Genomic DNA, 23464 nt, shown 5'->3' with positions numbered 1-23464 from the left:
GCGTACCTTGGAGGAGTATGTACCGTCCCTCGGGGTCCTTAGTTACTGTCGTCAGGGCAAATGGGATGTTGTTTTTAATCAGGACGGCCACCCCTCTTTTCTTGCTGGGGGAGGAAGCGAAAAACGCCTGGGGGTATACGTGTTTAAATGTGTTTGGCGGGTCTACATTGTTATAATGGGTTTCTTGGATACAAATTATATCCCCTTTAGTTTTTTTAAATTCTTGAAGGGCTAGTTTGCGTTTGCGAACCGAATTAAGGCCTTTGACGTTCAGGGAAATAATTTTGATCGATGCCATCAGTGTGGGGGGGGGGGTCTTAGGGGTAAGCCCCTGTCCCTGAATTGTTCCCATGTCAGGGTTGGTTCGTGCGTCTGTTTGGGCCTGTGGGGGGTAGTCTTTAGTGGTCCCACAAGGGGAATTGGGTGGAGGTCGACGGGGGGAGGGTGGGGTGGTGGGGGAGAGGTGGGGGGGGGAGGACACAAGAGGACAAGAAAGAGAATGGGCTGTCTTGGAGCCCGAAAAAGGTTCCTCTTGACATTTTGATGTCAAGGGAATGGGGAATAAAAACCCCTGGGAGAACTTTCGGGGCGTCACTCACGGACCGTAGCCAGAAAGAAGGGTCCAGCACCCCCACCTCATTGCTTATGGGGGGGGGGGGGTCCCTTGTAGGGGAGGGCACCTCTGGCTTATGGAGGCCTTACTCTCCTTTGGTTTGGGCTATAGACAATCTTTTACATCTTTAGTAAACATTGTTGGGGAAGGGTGAGGGGTGGGGGGGTGGATGGGGGGGGGCAGGGGGGGGTAAGGGAGGGGGGGGAGAGGGGGGGGGGAGGGTTGGGGGGGGGGGTTGGAGGGAGGGAGGGGTGGGGGGGGGAGGGGGGAAGGGCAGTAGGGGTAGGGGTGGGGGGGGAGGGGGGGGGGGGAAGGGGGGGAGGGCGGAGGGGGTGGGGAGGGGGGAGGGGGGAAGGGCGGTGGGGGTAGGGGTGGGGAGGAGGGGGGGGGGAGGGGGGAGGGAGGGGTGGGGGGGGGGGAGGGAGGTAGGGGTAGGGGTGGGGGGGAGGGGGGGGGAGGGAGGTGGGAGGAGGGGGGGGGAAAGGGGGGGGGTGAGGGGATAGGAGGGAGGGGATAGGGGGGGAGGGGGGGGGTAGAGGGCAGGGGTACACGGGGTAGGGGGGGGGGAGTGGGGAAGAGTTAGGGAGAGGGGGGGGGGGGAGGATGGGAGCATATAGTATACACATAATTAGCATCTAGATTAAACAATGCTCTCGGGGGGAGTCCTCCTCCCAGTCCAAGATTTCTCTTGTACTTTGCTAGTATCAACTGCTCATTGGATATACGATCAGACGGTGGTATATAGCAGTATAGGTTGGGTTGACATAAGACATTTCTCCTCTGGGGGGAGGGGGGGAGCATATAGTATACATACATTTAGCAGCGAGTTTAAACCTTGCTCTCTGGGGGGGGTCCCATTCCTAGGCCAAGGTTTCCCTTGTACATTACTATTATCAGCTGCTCATTATATACACATTCAAACATTGGTATATAACAATACATGTTTGTTCGACATAAAACATTTCTCCTCTGGGGGGGGGGGAGGGGGGGGGATAGGTGGGGGGGGGGCGCCCTGGGGCAGGGGGGGGAGCATACATTGTTCGTGTACTTAACAGGGGATTTAAACAGTGCATTTGGGAGGAATCTCAAACCTAGGCCGAGGAATCTCTTACAGAATGTAATTTTCTTCTATTCAATCAGTAGTTGTTCATATATTGGCATATATCTATACAAGCTGGATAAACATAGTATAGGTCTTCGTTTATGGTGGGAGGGGGGCAGGTGGGAGGGGGGCAGGTGAGGGGGGGGGGGAGAGCTATCCGCGACGGGGAGGGGGGCGGGAGGGAGATTTGGGGGGGTATCTTACATGGTGTTTAGTCTGGATATTGAGGGGGGGGGGTAGAAGGGGAGGGGGGGAAGGGGGGACATATTATGTATGTCCTTTTCTATTGTTTGGGGTTAGCCTCCGAGGGGGTCTTAGTTTTGGGTCGGGGCGATGGTAGGGGGTGTATAGTTGTAGCTTACTGAGATTTTTATAGTATGTTTACTGCTGTGGGGAGAGCTATAGTGTCTAGTGCTAGTCCGGATCAGTTCAGGGGGGGGGGGGGGTGTATACATGGGGTGAAGAGGGGAGGGGGTGGAGGGGGGGACCGGGTGGTTCAAATTGGGACCATACAATTGTGGGTTCAGTTGGGAGCCATATAGATCTGGGGGAGAGCTTCAGTAGAGGTGCACAATTGAGACAAGACCTTGAAGGTATACATCTTTGTTTTGGCGGGGAGAGGGGGGGGGGGTGTGGCTCGGGGGGGGTCGCGGTAGACTGGGGTAATAGGGATTCCATGGGGGATATCCGGGTACATCACTTTTATCGTAGGGAGAGAAGGGGGGGGGGGGGGGAGATTTCTGTTCATACAACCTGCCACTTGCGGGAGGGGGGGGGGGGGGGGATGCCTCTGGGAGCGGATCACGGGATGCAGTGTCCATAGATGAAGTCTCTGGTTCTGCTGACTTGATTCACGTGAATCTTTAGGTTGGGGATCCGGTGCACCTCTTGTCCTTCAGGAGCGCCGACCGGACGTGCTTGTGGAGGTGTGCAGCAGCCGGACCGCGTCTCCGGAGCTTGGGTCTCCATAGATGCAGCCCCGGGACGCGTGAGTGACGCGAGAGGGACTCGCCTCGCAGGGATCATTGCGGATGCCGTTTCTTCCCGCTGCTGTCCGAGACACCGCGGGAGGAGCCTCGGTTCCCCTCGGACTCAGGGGGGGGCGGAAAAGGTAAGTGGACATTTAGCGTATAGAGGGGTGGGGAGGGGGGGGCTAGGGGGGGGGAAGGGGGGTATGGGTGGGTTATGAGGAGATGGTGGCGGGGGGGGGGGGGGGGGGAGGGGGGAAGAGTGGTGGGGGAAAGGGAGGAGAAGAGGGGGGGTGGTGAGGGGTGAAAGAGGGGCTGGGGGGGGGTCGGGAAGGGGGGGATAGTTTCGTGGGGTGTAATCTAGGGGACCTCGTGGCCAAAGGGTTGTTTTATTCATTGAGGGTTCTTGTGTTGGGTATTTGCTGATGTCTTTAGGGCCTCTGGTTCAGTGTAGGATGGCTGTGGGGGCCTCTTGTGGTTTTCATGGGTCTTGCAGTTGGCTGGATCCTCAGGATTCACCGGAGACGCTGACTCGCTAGTCTCTCCGATGTTCGGGGGACTTCTTGGGGGGTCATCTCCGGCGTCTCCTCAGTGCTGAGGCGGTTGCTCTTCTGCGGTGGGAGAGGGATCCCCAGCACTTTCAGAAAGTCCTTAGCGCCTTCAGGGGTTGTTACTGTGTGGTGGCGGCCATTGCGGAGCACCACTAGTTTGAAGGGGAATCCCCATCGATACTTTACCCCCTGGTCCCTGAGATAGGAGGTAAGTGGGCGTAGCGCATTTCTTTTATTCATTGTTATTTGGGAGAGGTCGTTGTAGAGTTGGATTTGTACCCCTTCCATGGTCACCGTTCTCAGTTCTCTGGCCGCTGTCATGATGCGGTCTTTAGCAGAGTATGCGTGCATTCTCAGCACCACATCTCTGTGCCGGTTTGGGTCCGATGATTTCTGGGCCAGGGCTCTGTGGGCACGGTCTGTGTGTAGGTCGTGATCTGATAGATCAGGGACGAGCTGCAGGAAAAGTCTGCGGAGGTATGGTTGGAGTTCTTCGTGGGTGATAGTTTCAGGGATATTTTTGAGGCGGATGTTCTGCCTCCGTTCCCTGTTCTCCATATCCTCTAGTTTGTCTTGTATGTGTCGGATCGCATCTCCGCATCTCAGAACCTCTTCGTGAGTCTCAGCCTGCTCGTTTGAGACTACCTCCATCTTTACTTCCAGATCTTCTGTCCGCTCCGTCAGTGCTTCCACTTCTGCTCGGATGGTTTGGAGGGCCTTTTCCGTGTCCTCCTGAACTCCTCTCCTCATTTTAATAATTAAAGCGTCAAAAAAATCTTTATTTAAGACGGGGGGATCTGAGTCAGTCGGGCTCTGTCGGCCGCTGCGCACCTCGTGTTCTGGTTCTTCACCGGCGCCATCTTGCTCCTCGGGGTTGATCTCAGCTAGGCGTTGGGCCGGAGGGAAGAACTTGGTGACGGGGCATTGGCTCTTTCTCTGCGGCTTCCCTGCCATCTCTCCAGTGTTTGTTCTCGGTGTGGGGACGATTTTCAGGGTTTTTGAGGTGTGGGATAAGCTTATTCTGATGTCTGTATTGGTGAGGGCGCCGGGAGCTCTTCCACTAGCAGACCATCGGCTGTGACGTCACCGGAAGTCCTCCTCGGTTTTGAACGTATTTAATTAGCTTTATCTGCCGACGGGTAGCGGAGCTTTTAACTTACACCGCCATCACCGTACCCGTCGCACATGCGCCCCTCGTTAATAAGGGGATTTTAGCGTGTTTTTATTATCTCTGGTTCTGGGGGTCGTGGAAAGCTGATATTTGGCCACTATGGCAAGGGTCCTCTGGCATGAGGACCTAGCAAATTTCAGTCCGCTCTAACCTACAGAACAGATTATTTTAATATCTGTATAATATTAAACTGTTACCCTGTCCCCCTGATATTTCAAAGCCCGCGAAAGCCACTGGCCAGGAGAAATGTTAATGACCCAGGGGCGTCAATGTGTCTGAGGGAAGCCCAGGAATGAAAGGCTCACCACCCTTGATTAAGTATGGTAGGGTGGAGAAACGCAGAACATGGGTAGCTGTGTGAAGTGTTGGATTTCACACCTCCAGTCAGGGAGGCCCCGGCCCAGTTGCCCAAATGCTAGTCTTCTAGGCACCAGGTGGTGAGGGGGGGCCCTGGGGGAGGCTCTCTGGCTGGACTGATGTGCCAGCTACCTGGGGGCAGGTACCAAAGTGCTTCCCACATTAGCTGGCAAAAGGTAATTGAGTGCAGGTAATTGTTAATCAATACCTGACACCCAATGTTAAGGGATAGGGCTGAAATCACATAAAAACAAGTGTAAGCCCTATGCCCAGTGTTGTTCATGATTACATCTGACTGATACCTGATGCCTGATGAATTGCTAAACTGAATCCTGATTACTTCATGTCCCCTTCCCACGCTAGTGTTCATATTCTGTGTGTTATTTGTACAATCATGTGTGTTCACCTTACCTCTAAGGAATACATTTTATTTATCATATCATAGTCGTATTCAATTCAACCCAGTGATATTATAACCCTGCACGAGCTACCGTGACAAGATGCAAAGCCAATAAACCCACTCACAGACAGACTGTTTCTAACTGAGAAGCCAGTATAACCAACAACCAACCTCACACTGATGAGACCCACAAGGTTGAAAGTGTGTGTGTGTGTGTGTGTGTGTGTGTGTGTGTGTGTGTGTGTGTGTGTGTGTGTGGTGTGTGTGTATATGTATAAATGTGTATATATATAAAAACCAACACAAAATTATGTAGCGCTCAGGTGGATAATATTGACAATATAAATAGAATAATGATAATATATTATATGAATCAATAAAAATCCTAATATAAATCAACACACTTTTAACTACATATAACTACAAACCATAAAGTGATAGTGATAAAAAGTAAGTCCAAAATAAATGTTCCACTTGAAAAATCCAGAGAGATAAAGGTCCCAATTGATAATCCAGGGAGCGTCTTTGCAGCTTCAGATAAGAGTGGTATAGGCAACCACTACAAATCTAAGAACAAAAAACAAACAGAAGCGCAAGATCCATAGCACGTAACTGTTTAAACAAATGAGTACATTTAATAAAAAACTGCAGCCCAAAGGAAATGCACTTACAGGATTAAAAAAAGCAACCATACGTGGGAGAGAAATCTCTGTGTAGTCATCTGCGAGGATGAGGGGGGTCCTAGGTAGGCAAGGTACATCTGCACAGCTTGTAGCCACCACCAACTCCTGTCACAAGTTGGCGCCAGGAGACTGAGTCAATCCGTGCCTCCACGTCCTCTGCTCCTGCGTAGGATAGTTGCCAGCGCTTGAAAATGCAGCTAGTTAGATTGCAGGGACACCCAGGACTCCGTGTAGACACACCCACAACACGATGACGTCACCAACCCTACGCGTTTCGTCAAACAAAGGCGACTTCGTCGGGATGTCTCTGTAGTGTGTCAGTACTCTGTCAAAGTCTCACTCATGTACTGTATCTGCTTTTTATTCATACTATGGAACTGTACAGTATGTTACTATGTTACACTATGAGGACTTTACTGGTCTTTTGGTTGTTAATCTCCGACTCTCGTTATACTTTTCTAGATGGTTATGTTGTGACACAATCCTGAGCCATTAAAGTTTTGCAGTGTTTGAAATGAAGTTCCTGTTTGCGAATGGACCATATGTGTTTTTTGGTGCCCCTGTCTACTCCGACTCCTTTGGGGTTAATGATTTAGGTGTGAAAGAGCTGATACTAAATGCTGTATATTTGTCCAAAAAAACTGATCATTCCAATTCTGTCTTATATACAGGCACATTCTAAAACCCAACACACATAGATTAAGTAACCTCCGGTCAGCACCTCTAGAGCAGCACTGCCCACTGCCAGCATCTCCAGAGCAGCACTGCCCACTGCCGGCACATCCAGAGCAGCACTGTCCACTACCAGCCCCTCCAGAGCAGCACTGCCAGCACCTCCAGAGCAGCACTGCCAGCACCTCCAGAGCAGCACTGCCCACTGCCAGCACCTCCAGAGCAGCACTGTCCACTACCAGCCCCTCCAGAGCAGCACTGCCAGCACCTCCAGAGCAGCACTGCCAGCACCTCCAGAGCAGCACTGCCCACTGCCAGCACCTCCAGAGCAGCACTGTCCACTACCAGCACCTCCAGAGCAGCACTGCCAGCACCTCCAGAGCAGCACTGCCAGCACCTCCAGAGCAGCACTGCCCACTGCCAGCACCTCCAGAGCAGCACTGCCCTCTGCCAGCCCCTCCAGAGAAGCCCTGTCCACTACCAGCACCTCCAGAGCAGCACTGCCAGCACCTCCAGTGCAGAACTGCCCACTCCAAGCATGGATCCACGCTTGTTAAGTGAGTAGAGGAGATATTTTGGTGTCTTTGGAATATGCAAGGGGGGAATATCTGGTTATTTGGCAGTTATGTGAGTCAAACACCCAAATTAATCTTGTTTCCTTATAGAACCTGATAGGTCAAATCTTCTTGATCAGACCTAGGGCATGAAACCTTTTCACTCTACCCAGGGAGCTTTCCACGGCCCTGCTATATACTTCTGGTCTCAGATATGATAGTTACGAGCCCGGAGAAGCAAAGATTCAATGCACACAAGGTGGTTGAGTTCTTCTGTTTAATATGTTCACAGACGAAACTTTTATACCAAAGGCAAGGACAATACATTGTGTGTCAATTTCATACATCTGTTACAAACTGAGTTCCCATGTATAGATCATACATCTAAAATTACATATACCATCTGGCCTACATTGGTTGGGACAGGGATAAAAGGTCAATAACTACTAATGGGGTCAGAAACAAGACTAGTGGTCTTGTTTCTTATAATCTTATTTCTTATGTAATAGATATCCTGGGACAGCTGGTCCAAAGCTGAAATACTTTTACCATCTAGTCTTCTGAGAAAATAAAGCTTGACAGTTTTAACCCATTCAGTCCCTGAAAAGAACATAGCTGACAGATACAGTTTTTAATCTTACGTACCCTCCTTTTGTTCTGGAAGAACAATCCAATCGACCAGGCCCATTTATTCTTCTGCACACCACTCAGGAGAGGAAAAACACCAAGGGAAAAACCTCCAAGAGACCATGGGAATGCAAAAACCTATCTCTTTTAGGTATCTCGTTTGATAATCAGAGATGAACATATGTGTGGTTGACGAGTACCAAGACTATTGGTATTTCTCGCTCTCATTGTGGGAGACATATACATAATGGTAGAACTACAGTAGAAGCAGAAGCAGCTTTCTTTGGCAAAAATAGAGCTGATTTATACATCTAGTCATTTGGATTAACATATACACACAAAGTAATAAACTTGCGATTGCCATGATTCCAGAAAGAATTTTCATTCCCAATGCACCTAGCCAATTTCCAAGGCCAAAGGTCCATTCGAAACCCTTTTGGTTCCTCTCGCATTCTAAATTGAATTTCTGCTAGAGTGTCTATATTATTTATTTATAAAATATTTTACCAGGAAGTAATAGTAACCTCTCGTTTTCAAGTATGTCCTGGGCACAGAGTTAAGACAAATAATACATGTTTACAAATACAGTTACATAATGAGCAGGGTATACATTATATACAAGACATTGCATGCACAGTTGAAGATAATTTATATTATGGGCGTATGAAACAGTTACATTGTGTATGCTTTTTTTTTGATTGGTTGTCAATATAAGCACAACATTCTTTACCTACTAACTTACAAACCCCTCCTTGTGCTGCCAACAGATAATCTAGTGCCATACAATTTTGCAATACTGTTGCTCTAATTTGTTGCTATTTGCTACTGAGCCTTAAAATAGCGTCTTTAGTAGCGTTAAAAACGGCATCTATGTTTACGGCTATATCTATGGTTACACCTTATGCTGCAAATGCCTGTATGTATTAAAGTTACTCAAAAGCAGTTTCGGAATCACCAGTCAACCCTTTGCTGCATTCCCCTCCCCTCATCCCCCCCTCTTTCTTTCTACCCCCCCCCCCCAATAAGGTGCTGGAAGAACTGTTTCTGTGCACGACATGGGTTCTGATACCATATTCGTGATGTGTTCCTCGGCTTCCTACCCACTTGGATCTCCGCCTGCCCCCCCCCCACCTCCCTGTCCCGTGTCTCCCCCACCCCCCACCGGTCCTAAGTCTATAAGAACGACTGCAGGATATAGGAGATAACTCGAGCTCCCCATTCCCCCCCCCCCTTCCACACCAAAGAAGAGCTTACATCAAGCAAATACCTGGGTCCGCGTCCTCCCTGCACGCCCGTACCTGAGCCATTGGATCCCCCCCCCCCATTGGACCATACACCCAAATGCCGGTACCCAATCCCGGCGGTATCCACGGGAGGTCCCTAGCAGACCTCATCCTACTTTACCTCTTGCTGCTGATTCTGTCCCAGCAGACTCTCTCCCCCCCGCTCCCCTCACCCATTCCCACCCCCCCAACCCCTCGTCGGGCCAACCTGAACTCCACATGCAGAAAACGACCCCAAAATGAGATTAAAATGATCTCCAATCTAAGATATAAGGATCCTCCCGGTGGGAAGGGCGCCATCCCAATGGGAATAACAGTCCAACACCCAAATGGCTAATCAGTCAGCAATTAAACTTGTTTCACTGAATGTGAAAGGTTTGAACAATAACACAAAAAGAAAACTAGCGTTCCAGGAGCTGAAAAGGTCTAAGGGAGATATCATCTTCCTCCAGGAGATGCACTTTGCATCTCAAGAGCTGCCCAAATTAATTAGCAATGTATTCCCGACGGGTTTCTTCTCATCATTTAATAGTAAAAAACGTTGGAGTAGCTATCCTACTCAGACAAGGAACCCCATTCAATATAACCAAAACAACTTCAGATCCAGAGGGTAGATTTCTAATGGTATATGGCTCACTTGCGGGTACAGCAATCGCTCTGGTCAACATCAATGCACCAAAGGAAAATCAAACAGAATTCTTAAAAACAGTGTTAGAGAAGATTGATCCTAACAACCTATACTCTTTGATTATAGGTGGGGATTTTAATATGGTGATAAACTCCACAGAGGATAGAGTCTCAACTCTAAATCGCTCACCAAGAGGTTCCTCCCAGAAAATGGAGAGACAATTCAAAGCGATCACTAGGGAATACTCCTTAATGGACATTTGAGAATCCAACACCAGGGCCAAAGAGACTACACCTTTTATTCGGCGCCACACCAATCACACTCTCGTATAGACTATTTTTTTGCTACCAAAAATGTTCTGGAAGCCTCCACCAATTCGGATGTAGGCCCCATTATTTGGTCAGATCATGCCCCTATCACACTAACTCTTTCAACCCCATTTCAAAAATTGACCTCCTACACTTGGAAGCTGAATGACTCCCTACTGAACCACCCGGCAGTAGAAAAAGAAATTAAAGCGGCTCTTAGGGAGTATTTCGCTCTCAACGTTGGTACAGTCGAATCTCCGGCGGTTCTGTGGGAAGCCCATAAGGCAGCAATCAGGGGAATTTTTATATCAATTGCATCCCACAGAAAGAAGGCCAAGGCAAAACTAATAACGGATTTGACAAATAAAATTACAAAGCTGGAACAGCAGCATAAATCCAACCCCTCGAAAAAAAAATTACAAAACCTTGACCGCAGCCAGAAACGAGCTAAAACAGTCCCAAATGGAAGATGTAGAAAAAGCCCTCACATGGACTGGCCATAAATACTATGACAAGGGCAACAAGGCCGACAGACTTTTGGCTAGCAAACTAAGAGGTATACAGAAACGCTCCCAGATCACTGCGATAAAGAACAGATCGGGGGGAAATAATCTATAATGAGCAAAAAATAGCGGAAGAATTTACCGCATTCTATACTAAACTCTATAACCTTAGGGCTCAGGGAGGGAAGGCGGGGATACCCACCTCTGAACCCATTAGTAATTACCTATCGGATTGCCCCCTGCCCACATTAACAGAGGAGGAAAATCTGACGCTTAATGCAAAGATCACCCAAAAAGAGTTGGTGGACGCAATAAAAACATTAAAAATCTCGAAAGCCCCTGGCCCCGATGGCTTCTCCAATGTCTATTATAAAAGGTTCTCCCCGATCCTATCTAAACACCTGGTTAGCTTATTTAACTCATTCATGGAGGGCAACCCAATCCCCCCATCAATGACGCAGGCCAACCTAGCCATAATAAACAAAGAGGGTAGGGATCCACTGCTCTGTGGGAGTTATCGACCAATCTCTCTACTAGACAACGATCTCCAGCTTTACAGCAAAATCCTGACAAATAGATTTAATCCGTTCTTACCGAGACTCGTCCACAACAACCAGGTGGGGTTTGTCTCAGGCAGACAAGCCTCAGATAACACCCGCAAAATTATAAATATCGTTGACCATGCCCACCTCACAGCTACCAAAGCGGTTCTGTTAAGCTTAGATGCAGAGAAGGTGTTTGACAGAATCGATTGGCTATTTCTTGACAAAACAATGCAGAAATTCGGCTTCAAAGATACGTATCTAGAGGGAGTCCGAGCACTATACCGCAGCCCATCTGCGGTGGTGAAACTCCCGGGCAGATCCGCTAAGAAATTCAACATAACAAATAGAACAAGACAAGGATGCCCCCTATCCCCCCTCCTGTTCGCCCTAACAATTGAACCTCTGGCGTCTAAAATTACGAGACAACAAAAATATACAGGGGGTACCAATTGGCGGAAAAAATTATAAAGTCTCGTTATTCGCAGATGATATTATCCTAACGTTAACGCAACCCCAGATCTCTCTTCCTAATCTCCACAAGGAATTAATGGAATTTGATAAAATATCAGGATATAAAATTAATAGTGATAAATCAGAAGCCCTCAACCTAAATTTGTCAGAGCCCGAGATGCGGACATTGAAACAAAACTTTAACTATAAGTGGAGCCCTTCATACATCAAATACCTGGGAGTACATGTATCAAGGAATTACGACTCTCTGTACCAAAATAACTATCCAAACCTCTTTAAGAAAATTAAAAAAGACTTGGATAATTGGGAAAGCTACCAGATCTCATGGATCGGGAGGATGATCTCAGTAAAAATGAATATACTCCCCAGATTATTATACTTTTTTCAGACGCTCCTGATCCATATCCCTGGCTCTGAACTAAAGACTATCCAAAATAACATTTTTCAATTTATCTGGCAAGGGAAGAGACCCAGGGTATCTAGGTTGGTTCTTATGGCGCCCAGGACAAAAGGAGGATTGGGGGTCCCGGACATTGTTAAATATTATCAGGCAGCCCAACTAAGACAGGCGGTCATGTGGAACTCGGACCCAGACCACCTCTGTTGGCTAGCAATTGAATCTCACTACTCCAGAACGCCTTCTCTGCAAGCTTATCTTTGGTGCGGTGACAGGGGAACTGATATGGCACCCAAATTCGAACTGGGAGCGATGAGACACACATGGGAAATATGGGCGAAAGCCAAAACTAAATTCCAGCTCTCCTCCCTCAGTTCACAATTAACCCCACTATTCAACAATCCTAAATTCCCCCCAGGATGTGAAACCAAACAATTCGACACATTTAAATCATTAGGGATCAGGGTGGTCGCGAATCTGCTGAGCGATGGACAGTTCCTGAGTCTCCAAGAATTACGCACCAAATTGATACCTCACCTAGATACATTCAAATTTCTCCAAATTCGACACTTCCTACAAAAAATGTCCCCAACGTTGAAATTTCCCCCTCCCACAAAATTTGAGAAACTGTGCCAAGAAGGAACACATCAAAAAGGTCTAATAACGGGACTTCCGGTGACGTCACCATGAATGGAAGGGTAGGAAGAGAGCTCCTGACACCCTCCCCATAACGATACCAGAATAGCACCCCAGACGGCACAATACCCCCCCAAAAAGTGCCCAGCACCCCCCCTAAAGTAGCCAGGCATGACGGGGAAGCAACAAAAAAAAGCACCGAACCCCGTATCAAAGTTTTTCTAGCCGACTCAGCGCCTGATGGAGTCGGCCTCGGAATCACAAGATGGCGCCGAGGAGCACGACGACGCCGCGGAGGTCGCAAGTCTCACCCAAGCAATCCCAGCCCAGCAGGAGCTCAACCCTGCATTTTTTGAGGCTCTTCTCCTCAGGATGAGGAGGGGATTCGTGGAAGACCTCAAGAAGGTTCTACGGGATATAAGGTCAGACCTCAGCACACTAACCGCGCGAACAGAGGCAGTGGAAGCACAAATCTCCACGATCGCGGATACCCACTCTAACCTAGAGGACAACATGACCAGAATGGGGAATGAGATTGCTGCCCTCAAGAACACTATAGAGGACCACGAGAACAGGGATCGTAGGCAGAACCTGCGGTTCAGGGGGATCCCTGAAGCAGTCTCTCCTGAATCCCTCCAGCCTTACCTCAGGAAGATGTTCCTGACGCTTGTTCCCGACCTCACCGAACACGAGCTCCAGCTGGATAGGGCACACAGGGCCCTCGGTCCCAAATCGCCCGACCCTAACCGCCCCAGGGACGTGATAGTGAAATATCACGTGTACACGGCAAAAGAGAAAATCTCCGTGGCTGCGAGAAGAGCGGGGGATGTCAAAATGGACAACTGCACGATCCAGATATTCAGTGACTTATCCCGTTCAACTGTCCTGAAGCGATTGGGGATGAAGCCTCTCACAAATCTCCTCAGGGACCGCGGAGTATCCTACCGCTGGGGCTTCCCCTTCAAACTTATTGTCCCGAGGAACGGTCGATTTTATACCATCTCCGACCCGGAGGACATCAGCGACTTCCTCAAAGCTATCGGCATCGCCCACCCAAGAGGGGAAGAAAAAGAGGAACGTCCTCCCCGAGCAGCACGATCCGAACCTGCCGAAACACCCAGAGCCTCTGAAAGACTCGCAAGCCAAAAGTCCAACTGAGCCACAAGGCTTGCAACGCAGCGCCCGAAAGGCCCGGATGCCTCTACGCTCTCGTCGAGCTCCATCCCTGCCTGACACCCACCCCACCCTCACCATCTCTCCCTAACAGTACCCCCTAACCCGCTCCAACGAAGGCCCACCCGGGGTGTCCCCCCTCCCCCTCTCCCTCCCCCCACCCGACCCCTGTCTTACCCCCCTCCCCCCACACCCCCCACCTTTCCCCCCCCTCTCCTCCCCTCCCTCCCCTTACCTCTCTCCTTCCTTCCCCCTCTGCATCGATACCCGTCACGATCCAGCTGGTGCCCGACCTCCATCGCAGATCAGAGGTCCTCGTGGAACGACTGCCGGGAGATAGCGCCGAAGTTCCCTCCGCCTGCAGGACCAGTCCAGGATGAGCCGAGGGCCGCTGTCCGCAGCGTCGCCACCTCCAACGGTCCCTCTCCCCCGGCATGGTGGGGGGGCCTTAAAGGGCCAAATCCGCAGAGTTGCCCCAACGAGTAGCGAACCCTCTCCCCCCCTCCCCGACTTTGACCCCCAACGAAGGAAACTCCGCAGCTCCAGGATACTTGCAAATGCAGGGTCACAAGCTCAAGAAACTTCCCGCGGACGCTTCGCTCCCCTCGCTGAAAGCCGCGGAACTCAGGTCGTATGAACACAGATGCCCCCCCCCCCCCCTCCACTCGACCCCCTCAACAGATTTAACGACCCCCCCCCCGTACCCAACCCCCAACTCGCCACAAGTGTACCATATACGCACACTATAACAGATCCAGAGTCATACCCAAGAGATCGCCAGAACATTACAAACTGTCGTCATCTGCTGAAGGGCCCCCACTTTAGCCACAACAATCCTTGCCCCCTCCCCCCCTCCCCCTCCCTCCCCCCCCAGATGCCCCATGTATCCCCGGACCCGAGAGGTCAACCGGAACTGTTGCTGGAATCTCGCAAACCCCTCAGGGGCTCGAGACGCCGAACTATAGCTCACACAGACAGGCCTATTAATCAATGTATATGTTTAAGGACTACCATCAATGCTCCTTTCCACTTCCCCCCCTCCCCCTCCCTCTTTCCCTCTTCCCCCCCCCTCCCTCCCCCCGACCATCTCCCCGCCCCCCTCTCCCCCCCTCCCCCCCTCCTCTTTCTCTCCCGCCCCCCTCTCTCCCCCCCCAAGGAATGCTTACAGAGAAATGGCACTCTCACCACCCACTCTCGTACACCCCCCCTCCCTCCCCCCTCCCCCCCCTCCCCCACTCACCCCCCTCCAAAACCCCCCTCCCCCCCTCCCTCACCCCCCCTCCCTCCCCTCCTCCCCCAACCCCCCCCTTACATCCCCCACCCCGGGTTGCATTGAAGTTTTAGATTACAGGCGTTGTCCACTGTATTGCATGTGTTTGTACAAAACCACAGCCTAACATGATGTATACCAAAAGGAAGTGAAATAAGACTGTGTACAGAGAAATGGCACTACCACCACCCACTCTCATACGCCCCCCCTCCTCCCCCCCTTGACCCCCCACTCCCCTCCCTCCCCTCCCTCATGGATATTTGGAGGGCCCAGCACGTAGGCCAGAGGGACTACACGTTCTTCTCGGCCCCACATCAGTCCTACTCGCGGATCGACTATTTGCTAGGTACCACAAATGTTCTCCAGGCGGCCTCCCACTCCAATATAGGCCCGATCACATGGTCTGACCATGCCCCGGTCGATTTGACCCTCTCCCTACCTTTTGTAAAGAACTCCTCGTATAACTGTAAACCAAATGACTCCCTCCTTAACGACCCACAAATTGTAGAATCAATCCAACACAAATTAGCCTCATTTTTTTAACTAAACAAAGGGTCGGTCTCCGCAGCGTCAACGTTGTGGGAAGCCCACAAAGCAATAATCAGAGGCGACCTAATCTCCCTAGCTTCCTATAAGAAAAAGACTAAACTAAAAGCACAGAAGGCGTTAACTGACAAAATACTTACCCTCAAACAACAACACAAAAAGGCCCCCTCCAAAAGGTTACTCAGAACGCTTGACAAAACAAGAGCTGAACTGAAACACTCCCAATTAGAAGAGGTGGAGAGGTTTTATGATAAGGGCAATAAGGCCGACAAACTCCTAGCGTCAAAATTAAGAGGTATAAAAGCAAGAGCCCAAATCACAAGAATCCGCACCAAAGGCGGCCACACTACTTATATAACAAAACAAATAGAGTGCGCAAATTATTAATTCTAATGTTTAACCCTTCACCACCGTTGTGTTATTTTAAAACATAATACAACCTCTAAATCGATGGGTGATCTGCAGCTGAAACACAAAGAAAGACAAAAGCGCAAACGCACATAGTGAAGTTTGTAAAAATATGGGTGTATAATTGTTTAGGGTATAATATCTGCGTACATCAGATTAGTGGGTAATAAGCATTTCATGTACAATACATGAGTTTACCACACACCGCACTGCCGCCTCCAGGCCTCAGGAGTTCTCTCTCACAGCATCCAGGACAAGCTACCACAGCTGTAGCATGGAACCTCCGCTGCGGTGCTGCGTCCCGATCGATATCCTTCCCCAATCGCTGCCGTCACCACCGCTCACTCCTCGGATCTGCCTCCGACCGCCACTGCACCTCGGAGCAGTGTGATGATAAGTCACGTGTCCCGCGGGGTTTTTCGACCGGCCGCAAAGGGAGGTTGGGGCGTAAAGCGTGATGGTAGCTTTACTGCAGTATGCCGAGTGCAGCTCTTGGCATGAAATCAGTCCAATGCAGATATACCACACAGAGTGTGGAGATACAGTTCTAGGACTTTTAAAAACCTTATCCAACGCGTTTCGAAGCTTACGCTTCTTCTTCAGGGATAAATTGAACTAGGTTAAGAGCATATTTATACCCTTAGACCGCCGCTGATTGGTCAGAATCAGAGGTATCTACACCAATCTGATCCTCACCAGGCATCATCCCACAGGTGTGGGTGTTTGAAGTGCTTACTTCTTAATGTGCTCTGGTGGGTTGACCTTTTCAGTGCCGGTCCAGGGGTATGGTTAAAACACATTACATTTTTATTATATATTCAACTTATAAAACACATTAATAAAATACATTGATAAAAATCACATTAATAAAAATGCCAATGATTGTGAATATTTCAAAGGCTCTGAAATAAAACAAACATAATAAGTTGAATATATAATAAAAATGTAATGTGTTTTAACCATACCCCTGGACCGGCACTGAAAAGGTCAACCCACCAGAGCACATTAAGAAGTAAGCACTTCAAACACCCACACCTGTGGGATGATGCCTGGTGAGGATCAGATTGGTGTAGATACCTCTGATTCTGACCAATCAGCGGCGGTCTAAGGGTATAAATATGCTCTTAACCTAGTTCAATTTATCCCTGAAGAAGAAGCGTAAGCTTCGAAACGCGTTGGATAAGGTTTTTAAAAGTCCTAGAACTGTATCTCCACACTCTGTGTGGTATATCTGCATTGGACTGATTTCATGCCAAGAGCTGCACTCGGCATACTGCAGTAAAGCTACCATCACGCTTTACGCCCCAACCTCCCTTTGCGGCCGGTCGAAAAACCCCGCGGGACACGTGACTTATCATCACACTGCTCCGAGGTGCAGTGGCGGTCGGAGGCAGATCCGAGGAGTGAGCGGTGGTGACGGCAGCGATTGGGGAAGGATATCGATCGGGACGCAGCACCGCAGCGGAGGTTCCATGCTACAGCTGTGGTAGCTTGTCCTGGATGTTGTGAGAGAGAACTCCTGAGGCCTGGAGGCGGCAGTGCGGCGTGTGGTAAACTCATGTATTGTACATGAAATGCTTATTACCCACTAATCTGATGTACGCAGATATTATACCCTAAACAATTATACACCCATATTTTTACAAACTTCACTATGTGCGTTTGCGCTTTTGTCTTTCTTTGTGTTTCAGTGGCCACACTACTTATGTGGAAAAAGAAATCGCTCAAGAATTTGCTAACTACTACACAGAGCTTTACAATCTCCACCCCCCCAACCAGGATCCAACAGCGGTAGACTCTGCCTCGCAATTTCTGGCGCGATGCAACCTACCCTCTCTTACTGACGAGGAGCTCAAAGCCCTGAACCACAAAATCACGCAGGAGGAACTGGCACAAGCCATAAGCACCCTTAAGATAGCCAAAACCCCTGGTCCTGATGGCTTTTCAAACGCTTATTATAAATAATTTAGATTGTCTCTTTCCCCCTATCTACTTGATATGTTCAACTCCTTCCTAGAGGGAGACCCGATCCCGGGCACAATTTCCGCTGCCAACTTAGCTATTATTCATAAGGAAGGAAGGGACCCGCTGCAATGCGGTAACTACAGACCAATCTCCCTACTTAACACAGACCTAAAACTCTTTAGCAAGATCCTCGCAAACAGGCTAAACCCTATTCTCCCCAGACTAATTCATATAGACCAAGTGGGTTTCGTGTCAGGAAGACAGGCCTCTGACAACAGCCGTAAAATCATCAATATCATCGACCACGTGCACCTCAATAAACTCCAGGCCATGATTCTCAGTCTAGATGCCGAAAAGGCCTTTGACCGGATCAAATGGTCCTTCCTTGATCAAACAATGATTAAATTCGGTTTCTCAGGCCCGTTCCTCGAAGGGGTCCGAGCATTATACCAGAACCCCACTGCGTACTTAAAACTGCCGGGAGGACAATCCAGTCCGATCCACATAAGAAACGGAACCAGGCAGGGTTGCCCCCTATCCCCACTGCTTTTCGCAATCTCAATCGAACCACTAGCAGCCCAAATTAGAGCTGACCCAGATATCACAGGCATAAACATAGCCGACAAGAACTATAAAATATCCCTTTTCGCAGATGACGTCATTCTGACCTTAGCTGACCCACATATCTCCCTCCCCAACCTGCAGAAACTGCTAGACCAATTTAGTCAGGTCTCAGATTATAAGATAAACACAGACAAATCTGAAGCATTGAATATATCCCTCCCCGAATCCACCTGGAAACTTCTCCAATTAAACTACAAATATAAGTGGAGCTCCACCCACATAAAATACCTAGGGATAAAAATTACTAGAATGTACAGCTCCCTATGCAAAACTAACTACCCCCCTCTATTTAGCCAAATCAAGAGAGACCTAGAGGTCTGGAACACATACCAGATTTCCTGGTTTAGCAGAATCGTCTCCGCCAAAATGAATATCCTCCCCCGTCTATTGTATTATTTCCAAACGCTCCCAATTCCAATTCCCCTAGCCGAATTAAGAAATATACAATCACAAATCCTGCGTTTCATATGGAAACAGTGCAAAACTAGAGTCCCGAGGTCAGTGCTCATGGCCGCAAAGACGAGAGGTGGACTGGGGGCGCCTGACGTGATCAAATACTACCACGCGGCCCAACTCAGGCAGGCAGTGGTTTGGAACAACCCTCCGAGCTCGGCCTGCTGGCTGGAAATAGAGTCTAGCCACACGTCCCCCGTCCCCCTACCAGTACTACACTGGCGACACACTTTATTCGAGCTTGGCTAGTCCCACGAATTCGGGTATACCCGGGTGTATTGAGGTTTGTGACTGGTTTCTGCCCGAGTGCATTGAGTTATTTTCCGGCAGGGATTGAAGCATTTTATTCCCGCTGGCTGCAATACTGCACAGTATATATATATAAACTGCATTACAATTCATGAATTTATGCCATCTGGTAGACACGCGAAGCATTGCAGCCTATTAAATCCTAATCATTATCATTTAACAGATCAGCCGCCCGTCAGCCAGGCATGAACCCAGGCTGGGAAGGCAAATGCAACGGGGCTTGTCAGAGGTTAGGAGTGGCGCATTCCAGGTATCTGCCAGGTACATACCGGGTATTTGCTCGAATAAAGTGTGTCGGTGCAGTACTATGGTCCCCAGAGTACAAGGAAAAACCTCCTCAGAAACTTGAGCTCTGAGCGATGAAATGCACATGGTCTATGTGGTCCAAAAATAGAGGGAAATACGGCCTAACTTCATCCCCCTCCCAACTCACCCCCATACTTGGGAATCCTGAATTCCCTCCGGGTTGCTCCCAAGCCCAGATCGGTCTATTACAGGACCTGGACATTAGCATGGTTGCGGATCTGCTAGAGAATGATGAAGCTCTGTCCTTCCAGGAGCTCAAAAATAAATTATCAGCCCCCCATTTCCCCATATTCGCATTTCTACAGATACGGCATTTCCTTAGAGCTCTATCCCCATCCTCAAAATTCCCCCCCCATACCAAATTTGAGTCCCTCTGTCAAGTAAGAGAGTATCAGAAAGGGCTAATCTCAAAACTCTACAGCATAATAGAGAACTCCCGTCCCCCACCCACCCATACTTATATGCAAAAATGGTGTGTAGATCTCGGCATAACTCTAGACCTTGAGGACTGGGAGGACATCTGGGACTCAGCCTCTAAAACCTCAATTTGCTCCGTCACAAAAGAAAATATATACAAAATACTATTTCAGTGGTACCTGACCCCGAGTAGACTGAACCAGATCTTCCCCGGCGCAATTGACCTGTGCTGGAGAGGATGTGGACAAAAGGGCGACATGGCCCACATTTGGTGGACATGTCCTGAGATCCAGCAGTTCTGGTCTAGAATTCAAAGACTCCTGGATGAAACCCTGGGCCTGGAGGTTCCCGTGGACCCCCTGACATACGTGCTGGGCAAACCAATAGAGGACCTCCCAGCCCCCGCGGCCAGGCTGACTGCCGCTATACTTACGGCGGCAAGATGCTCGGTGGCGGCGGCCTGGAAGCAACTAAAGGCACCCTCAAGGAGGACTGTGGTGAATAGAATAAATACAGTAATGACTATGGAAAAATTAACGGCCATGCTAAAACAAAAAATGCCACAATTCTATAACACATGGGAACCCTGGATCAGCCTGGGAACCCTCCCCCCCTAATAAGTCCTAACGAATAGCCAACCAACTGAAAAGGCGGAAAGAGAGGAGTGCAAGCCCACTACACCCCCCCCCATCTTCCCCCTCTCTTGTCGTCCCCATCTGTCGCCCCGCCCTGAGGCCCTCCCTTTTCATACTAATAAACCAAAAAAACGATTTATTGAGACCCTTGACTCGCCTCACAGTCATGTACCGCTGCCCTCAATGCTAAATGTATCATATTGATTGTAACCTCTGTTTGTAATCTTTATATGTGTCTCCAATAAAGGAAAAAAAGATTTTAAAAAAAAAAAGGTCTAATAACGCAAATATATGCTGGCATGGAGAACCCAGCAAATCCAACCGCACACGATTATATGCTCAAGTGGGCAGCAGAATTGAACATAGTTATAGACCGGGAGGACTGCGAAGACATATGGGACACAGCCTCAGGAACATCCATATGTACCACGGTGAAGGAGAATATTTACAAAATAATGTATCACTGGTATCTTACCCCAGTGAGGCTAAAGCAAATCTACCCTCTGGCATCAGACCTATGCTGGAGAGGCTGTGGACATAGAGGGGACATGGCCCATATCTGGTGGCTTTGTTTAGAGATCCAAAAATACTGGCTTACAATACAAGATTTAATAAAAGAGATCACAGGTCTCACAATTCCTATGGATCCACTGACCTTCATTCTGGGCAGACTGAAAGAGGAGCTCGATCGCCCAGTATGGAAATTAATCTCCTTTATTTTGACAGCAGCAAGATGAACCCTCCCCCCCCTCCCCCTCTCTCCCTATCTTCCCCCCCCCCCCCCCCGCTCTCTGTCATCATACTTTTTCTCTTTCTCCACACCTCATGGACCATAAAGTGGCCCTGAGCGTGCCCCCCCCCCCCTAATTGAACAAGGAAAACCTATATGTATTAGGCCAGAAATATAAAGTAACTCTATGTATGTGAAAATAACAAAAAACCGGCATCTATATTGACTACTAAGAAATCCCCTTTTGCATATAAATCATACATTCCTAAAAAGGTATTAGACCTCCCGCAACTCTCTTAATTGAGCTACTTTTAATAATTAATGCTTTTCAATTTCGTATTCTTTGCTTAGGTAGGGTGGACATTATTTGAAAAGTGGGCAAATTCTATTTCTGAGAATAAGTGGGGGTTGGGGTGGGTGAATATTTCCTAGGAGTGACTGCACAACACATACATCTTACATACTATATTTACTCAGAATATCGGAACAGACAAAATGGCTACCATAGTCAAAATGGCTTACTTGTGATCCTTTCCTTGGGGTTGACACATGCCCTTGGGTGACCTTCCCACCTTCCTCATATCCAATCTTCCCAGCCCCTCTTATCCTTTAGAGACAGTCTTTTTAAAGAACGGTTAACCATATCATAGTCCTGCCGGCCCCAAAAAATAGTCCCATAGTGCATAACATGATTCCTTTCTGGCCATTGTATTGGCCCAGTTGATTTCTTTTTTTCGGTCTCTTCTTCTGGGGGACTGCTGACATTGTCATCACCAAAAAGAGACATAGCATCGGTGGGGGGGTTGCAACGCACTTCTGGACCAAAGTTTTGCTGTTCATAAGATAAAGAGTGATGAGTAGGACAGACACACATACAAAAACATCCACTAGCTTCGCTCCCAGCGAAATAATCTAACCACCAAGTCCCAACAAATCCCAACCCTCATCTCTACCTTCAAACACTGGAACCACTTTTCCCAAATAACATAACCTGGTCTAGTTCCAGGATAATACTTTATCTATCCTTCTATCACAGAGTCAATAACTTCCCTAGGGCAAAGTCGTATTTCTACTCCCTTCGTAACCAATTTCTTATATATATATATATACAAATATAGCTGTATGCTCATCTGCATGTCTTAGGCAGGTCTGCAACCCCGCCTTTCCCCATTATCACCCAGCATACAGCACTTCCACTGCAGCAAGGGATTCTGGGAAATGACATGCAAATGAGCACACAGTGTCACTTTTTGCCTCAATAACCATTTTTAACATGGTTCCCTATAGGCTTAAGCTTGCTGCATGGTCACAGCTTTGAGCACAGCCAGGGTTAAGGTGCATACCCAGAAAACCACCCACAGACAGCTGTTTCGACCTTGATGGGTCTCATCAGTGTGGGGTTGATTTTACTGGGAATGCAAGAGAGGCTTATGGGATAGGCCAAACCATACTACTGAGTTAAGTTATGGTGAGTAAAAAAAGTGACAAAAACCCTCCACAGGAAAGCAAATATGCAAATATAGCTGTATGCTCATCTGCATGTCTTAGGCAGGTCTGCAACCCCGCCTTTCCCCATTATCACCCAGCATACAGCACTTCCACTGCAGCAAGGGATTCTGGGAAATGACATGCAAATGAGCACACAGTGTCACTTTTTGCCTCAATAACCATTTTTAACATGGTTCCCTATAGGCTTAAGCTTGCTGCATGGTCACAGCTTTGAGCACAGCCAGGGTTAAGGTGCATACCCAGAAAACCACCCACAGACAGCTGTTTCGACCTTGATGGGTCTCATCAGTGTGGGGTTGATATATATATATATATATATATTTCTATAAATATTTTATAGCATCTTGTCATTTTCCAAGGGGTTAAGTATAACTCTCGTTCCTGGGGTGCAACCTATTGGGTATGGATAGTACATTTGGTTACATCGCACATAAGGCCTCGGACACGCTTACCGCTGGCGTGCTGAGGCTCAGGGAAAGCGGGTACTTTCCCTGGCCTTGCGGTTGCTTACCGCAAGCGCTCTCAGCAGGCCGTCAGGGGGCGGGCGCGTCACTGGCCGGGGGCGGGCCAGTGAAGTCACGGAGCTGGTTCGCCCTCATTGGGCGAACCGCTCACGTGACCGGCCTGTCTCGCCGGTAAGCGGGGGAATT

At 48.9% G+C, this 23464-nt stretch overlaps 1 protein-coding gene across 1 annotated transcript in view; it reads left to right on the top strand.

The window, feature by feature from the left end:
* The first annotated feature begins 6359 nt into the window (after nucleotides 1–6359).
* LOC142488319 (uncharacterized) overlaps nucleotides 6360–23464 on the top strand; it is a 96242-nt gene continuing 79137 nt past the window's right edge. The window contains exons 1-2 of the mRNA XM_075588685.1: nucleotides 6360–6467; nucleotides 6573–7074. Of these exons, the coding sequence (XP_075444800.1) occupies nucleotides 6360–6467; nucleotides 6573–7074 (610 nt within the window). The remainder of the gene's footprint in view (nucleotides 6468–6572; nucleotides 7075–23464) is intronic.

This window comes from Ascaphus truei, chromosome 2, assembly GCF_040206685.1.
Source record: "Ascaphus truei isolate aAscTru1 chromosome 2, aAscTru1.hap1, whole genome shotgun sequence".
NCBI lineage: Eukaryota > Metazoa > Chordata > Amphibia > Anura > Ascaphidae > Ascaphus > Ascaphus truei.
Note: the sequence above shows the minus strand (reverse complement) of the source record. Positions and strands in the feature narration are given on the sequence as shown.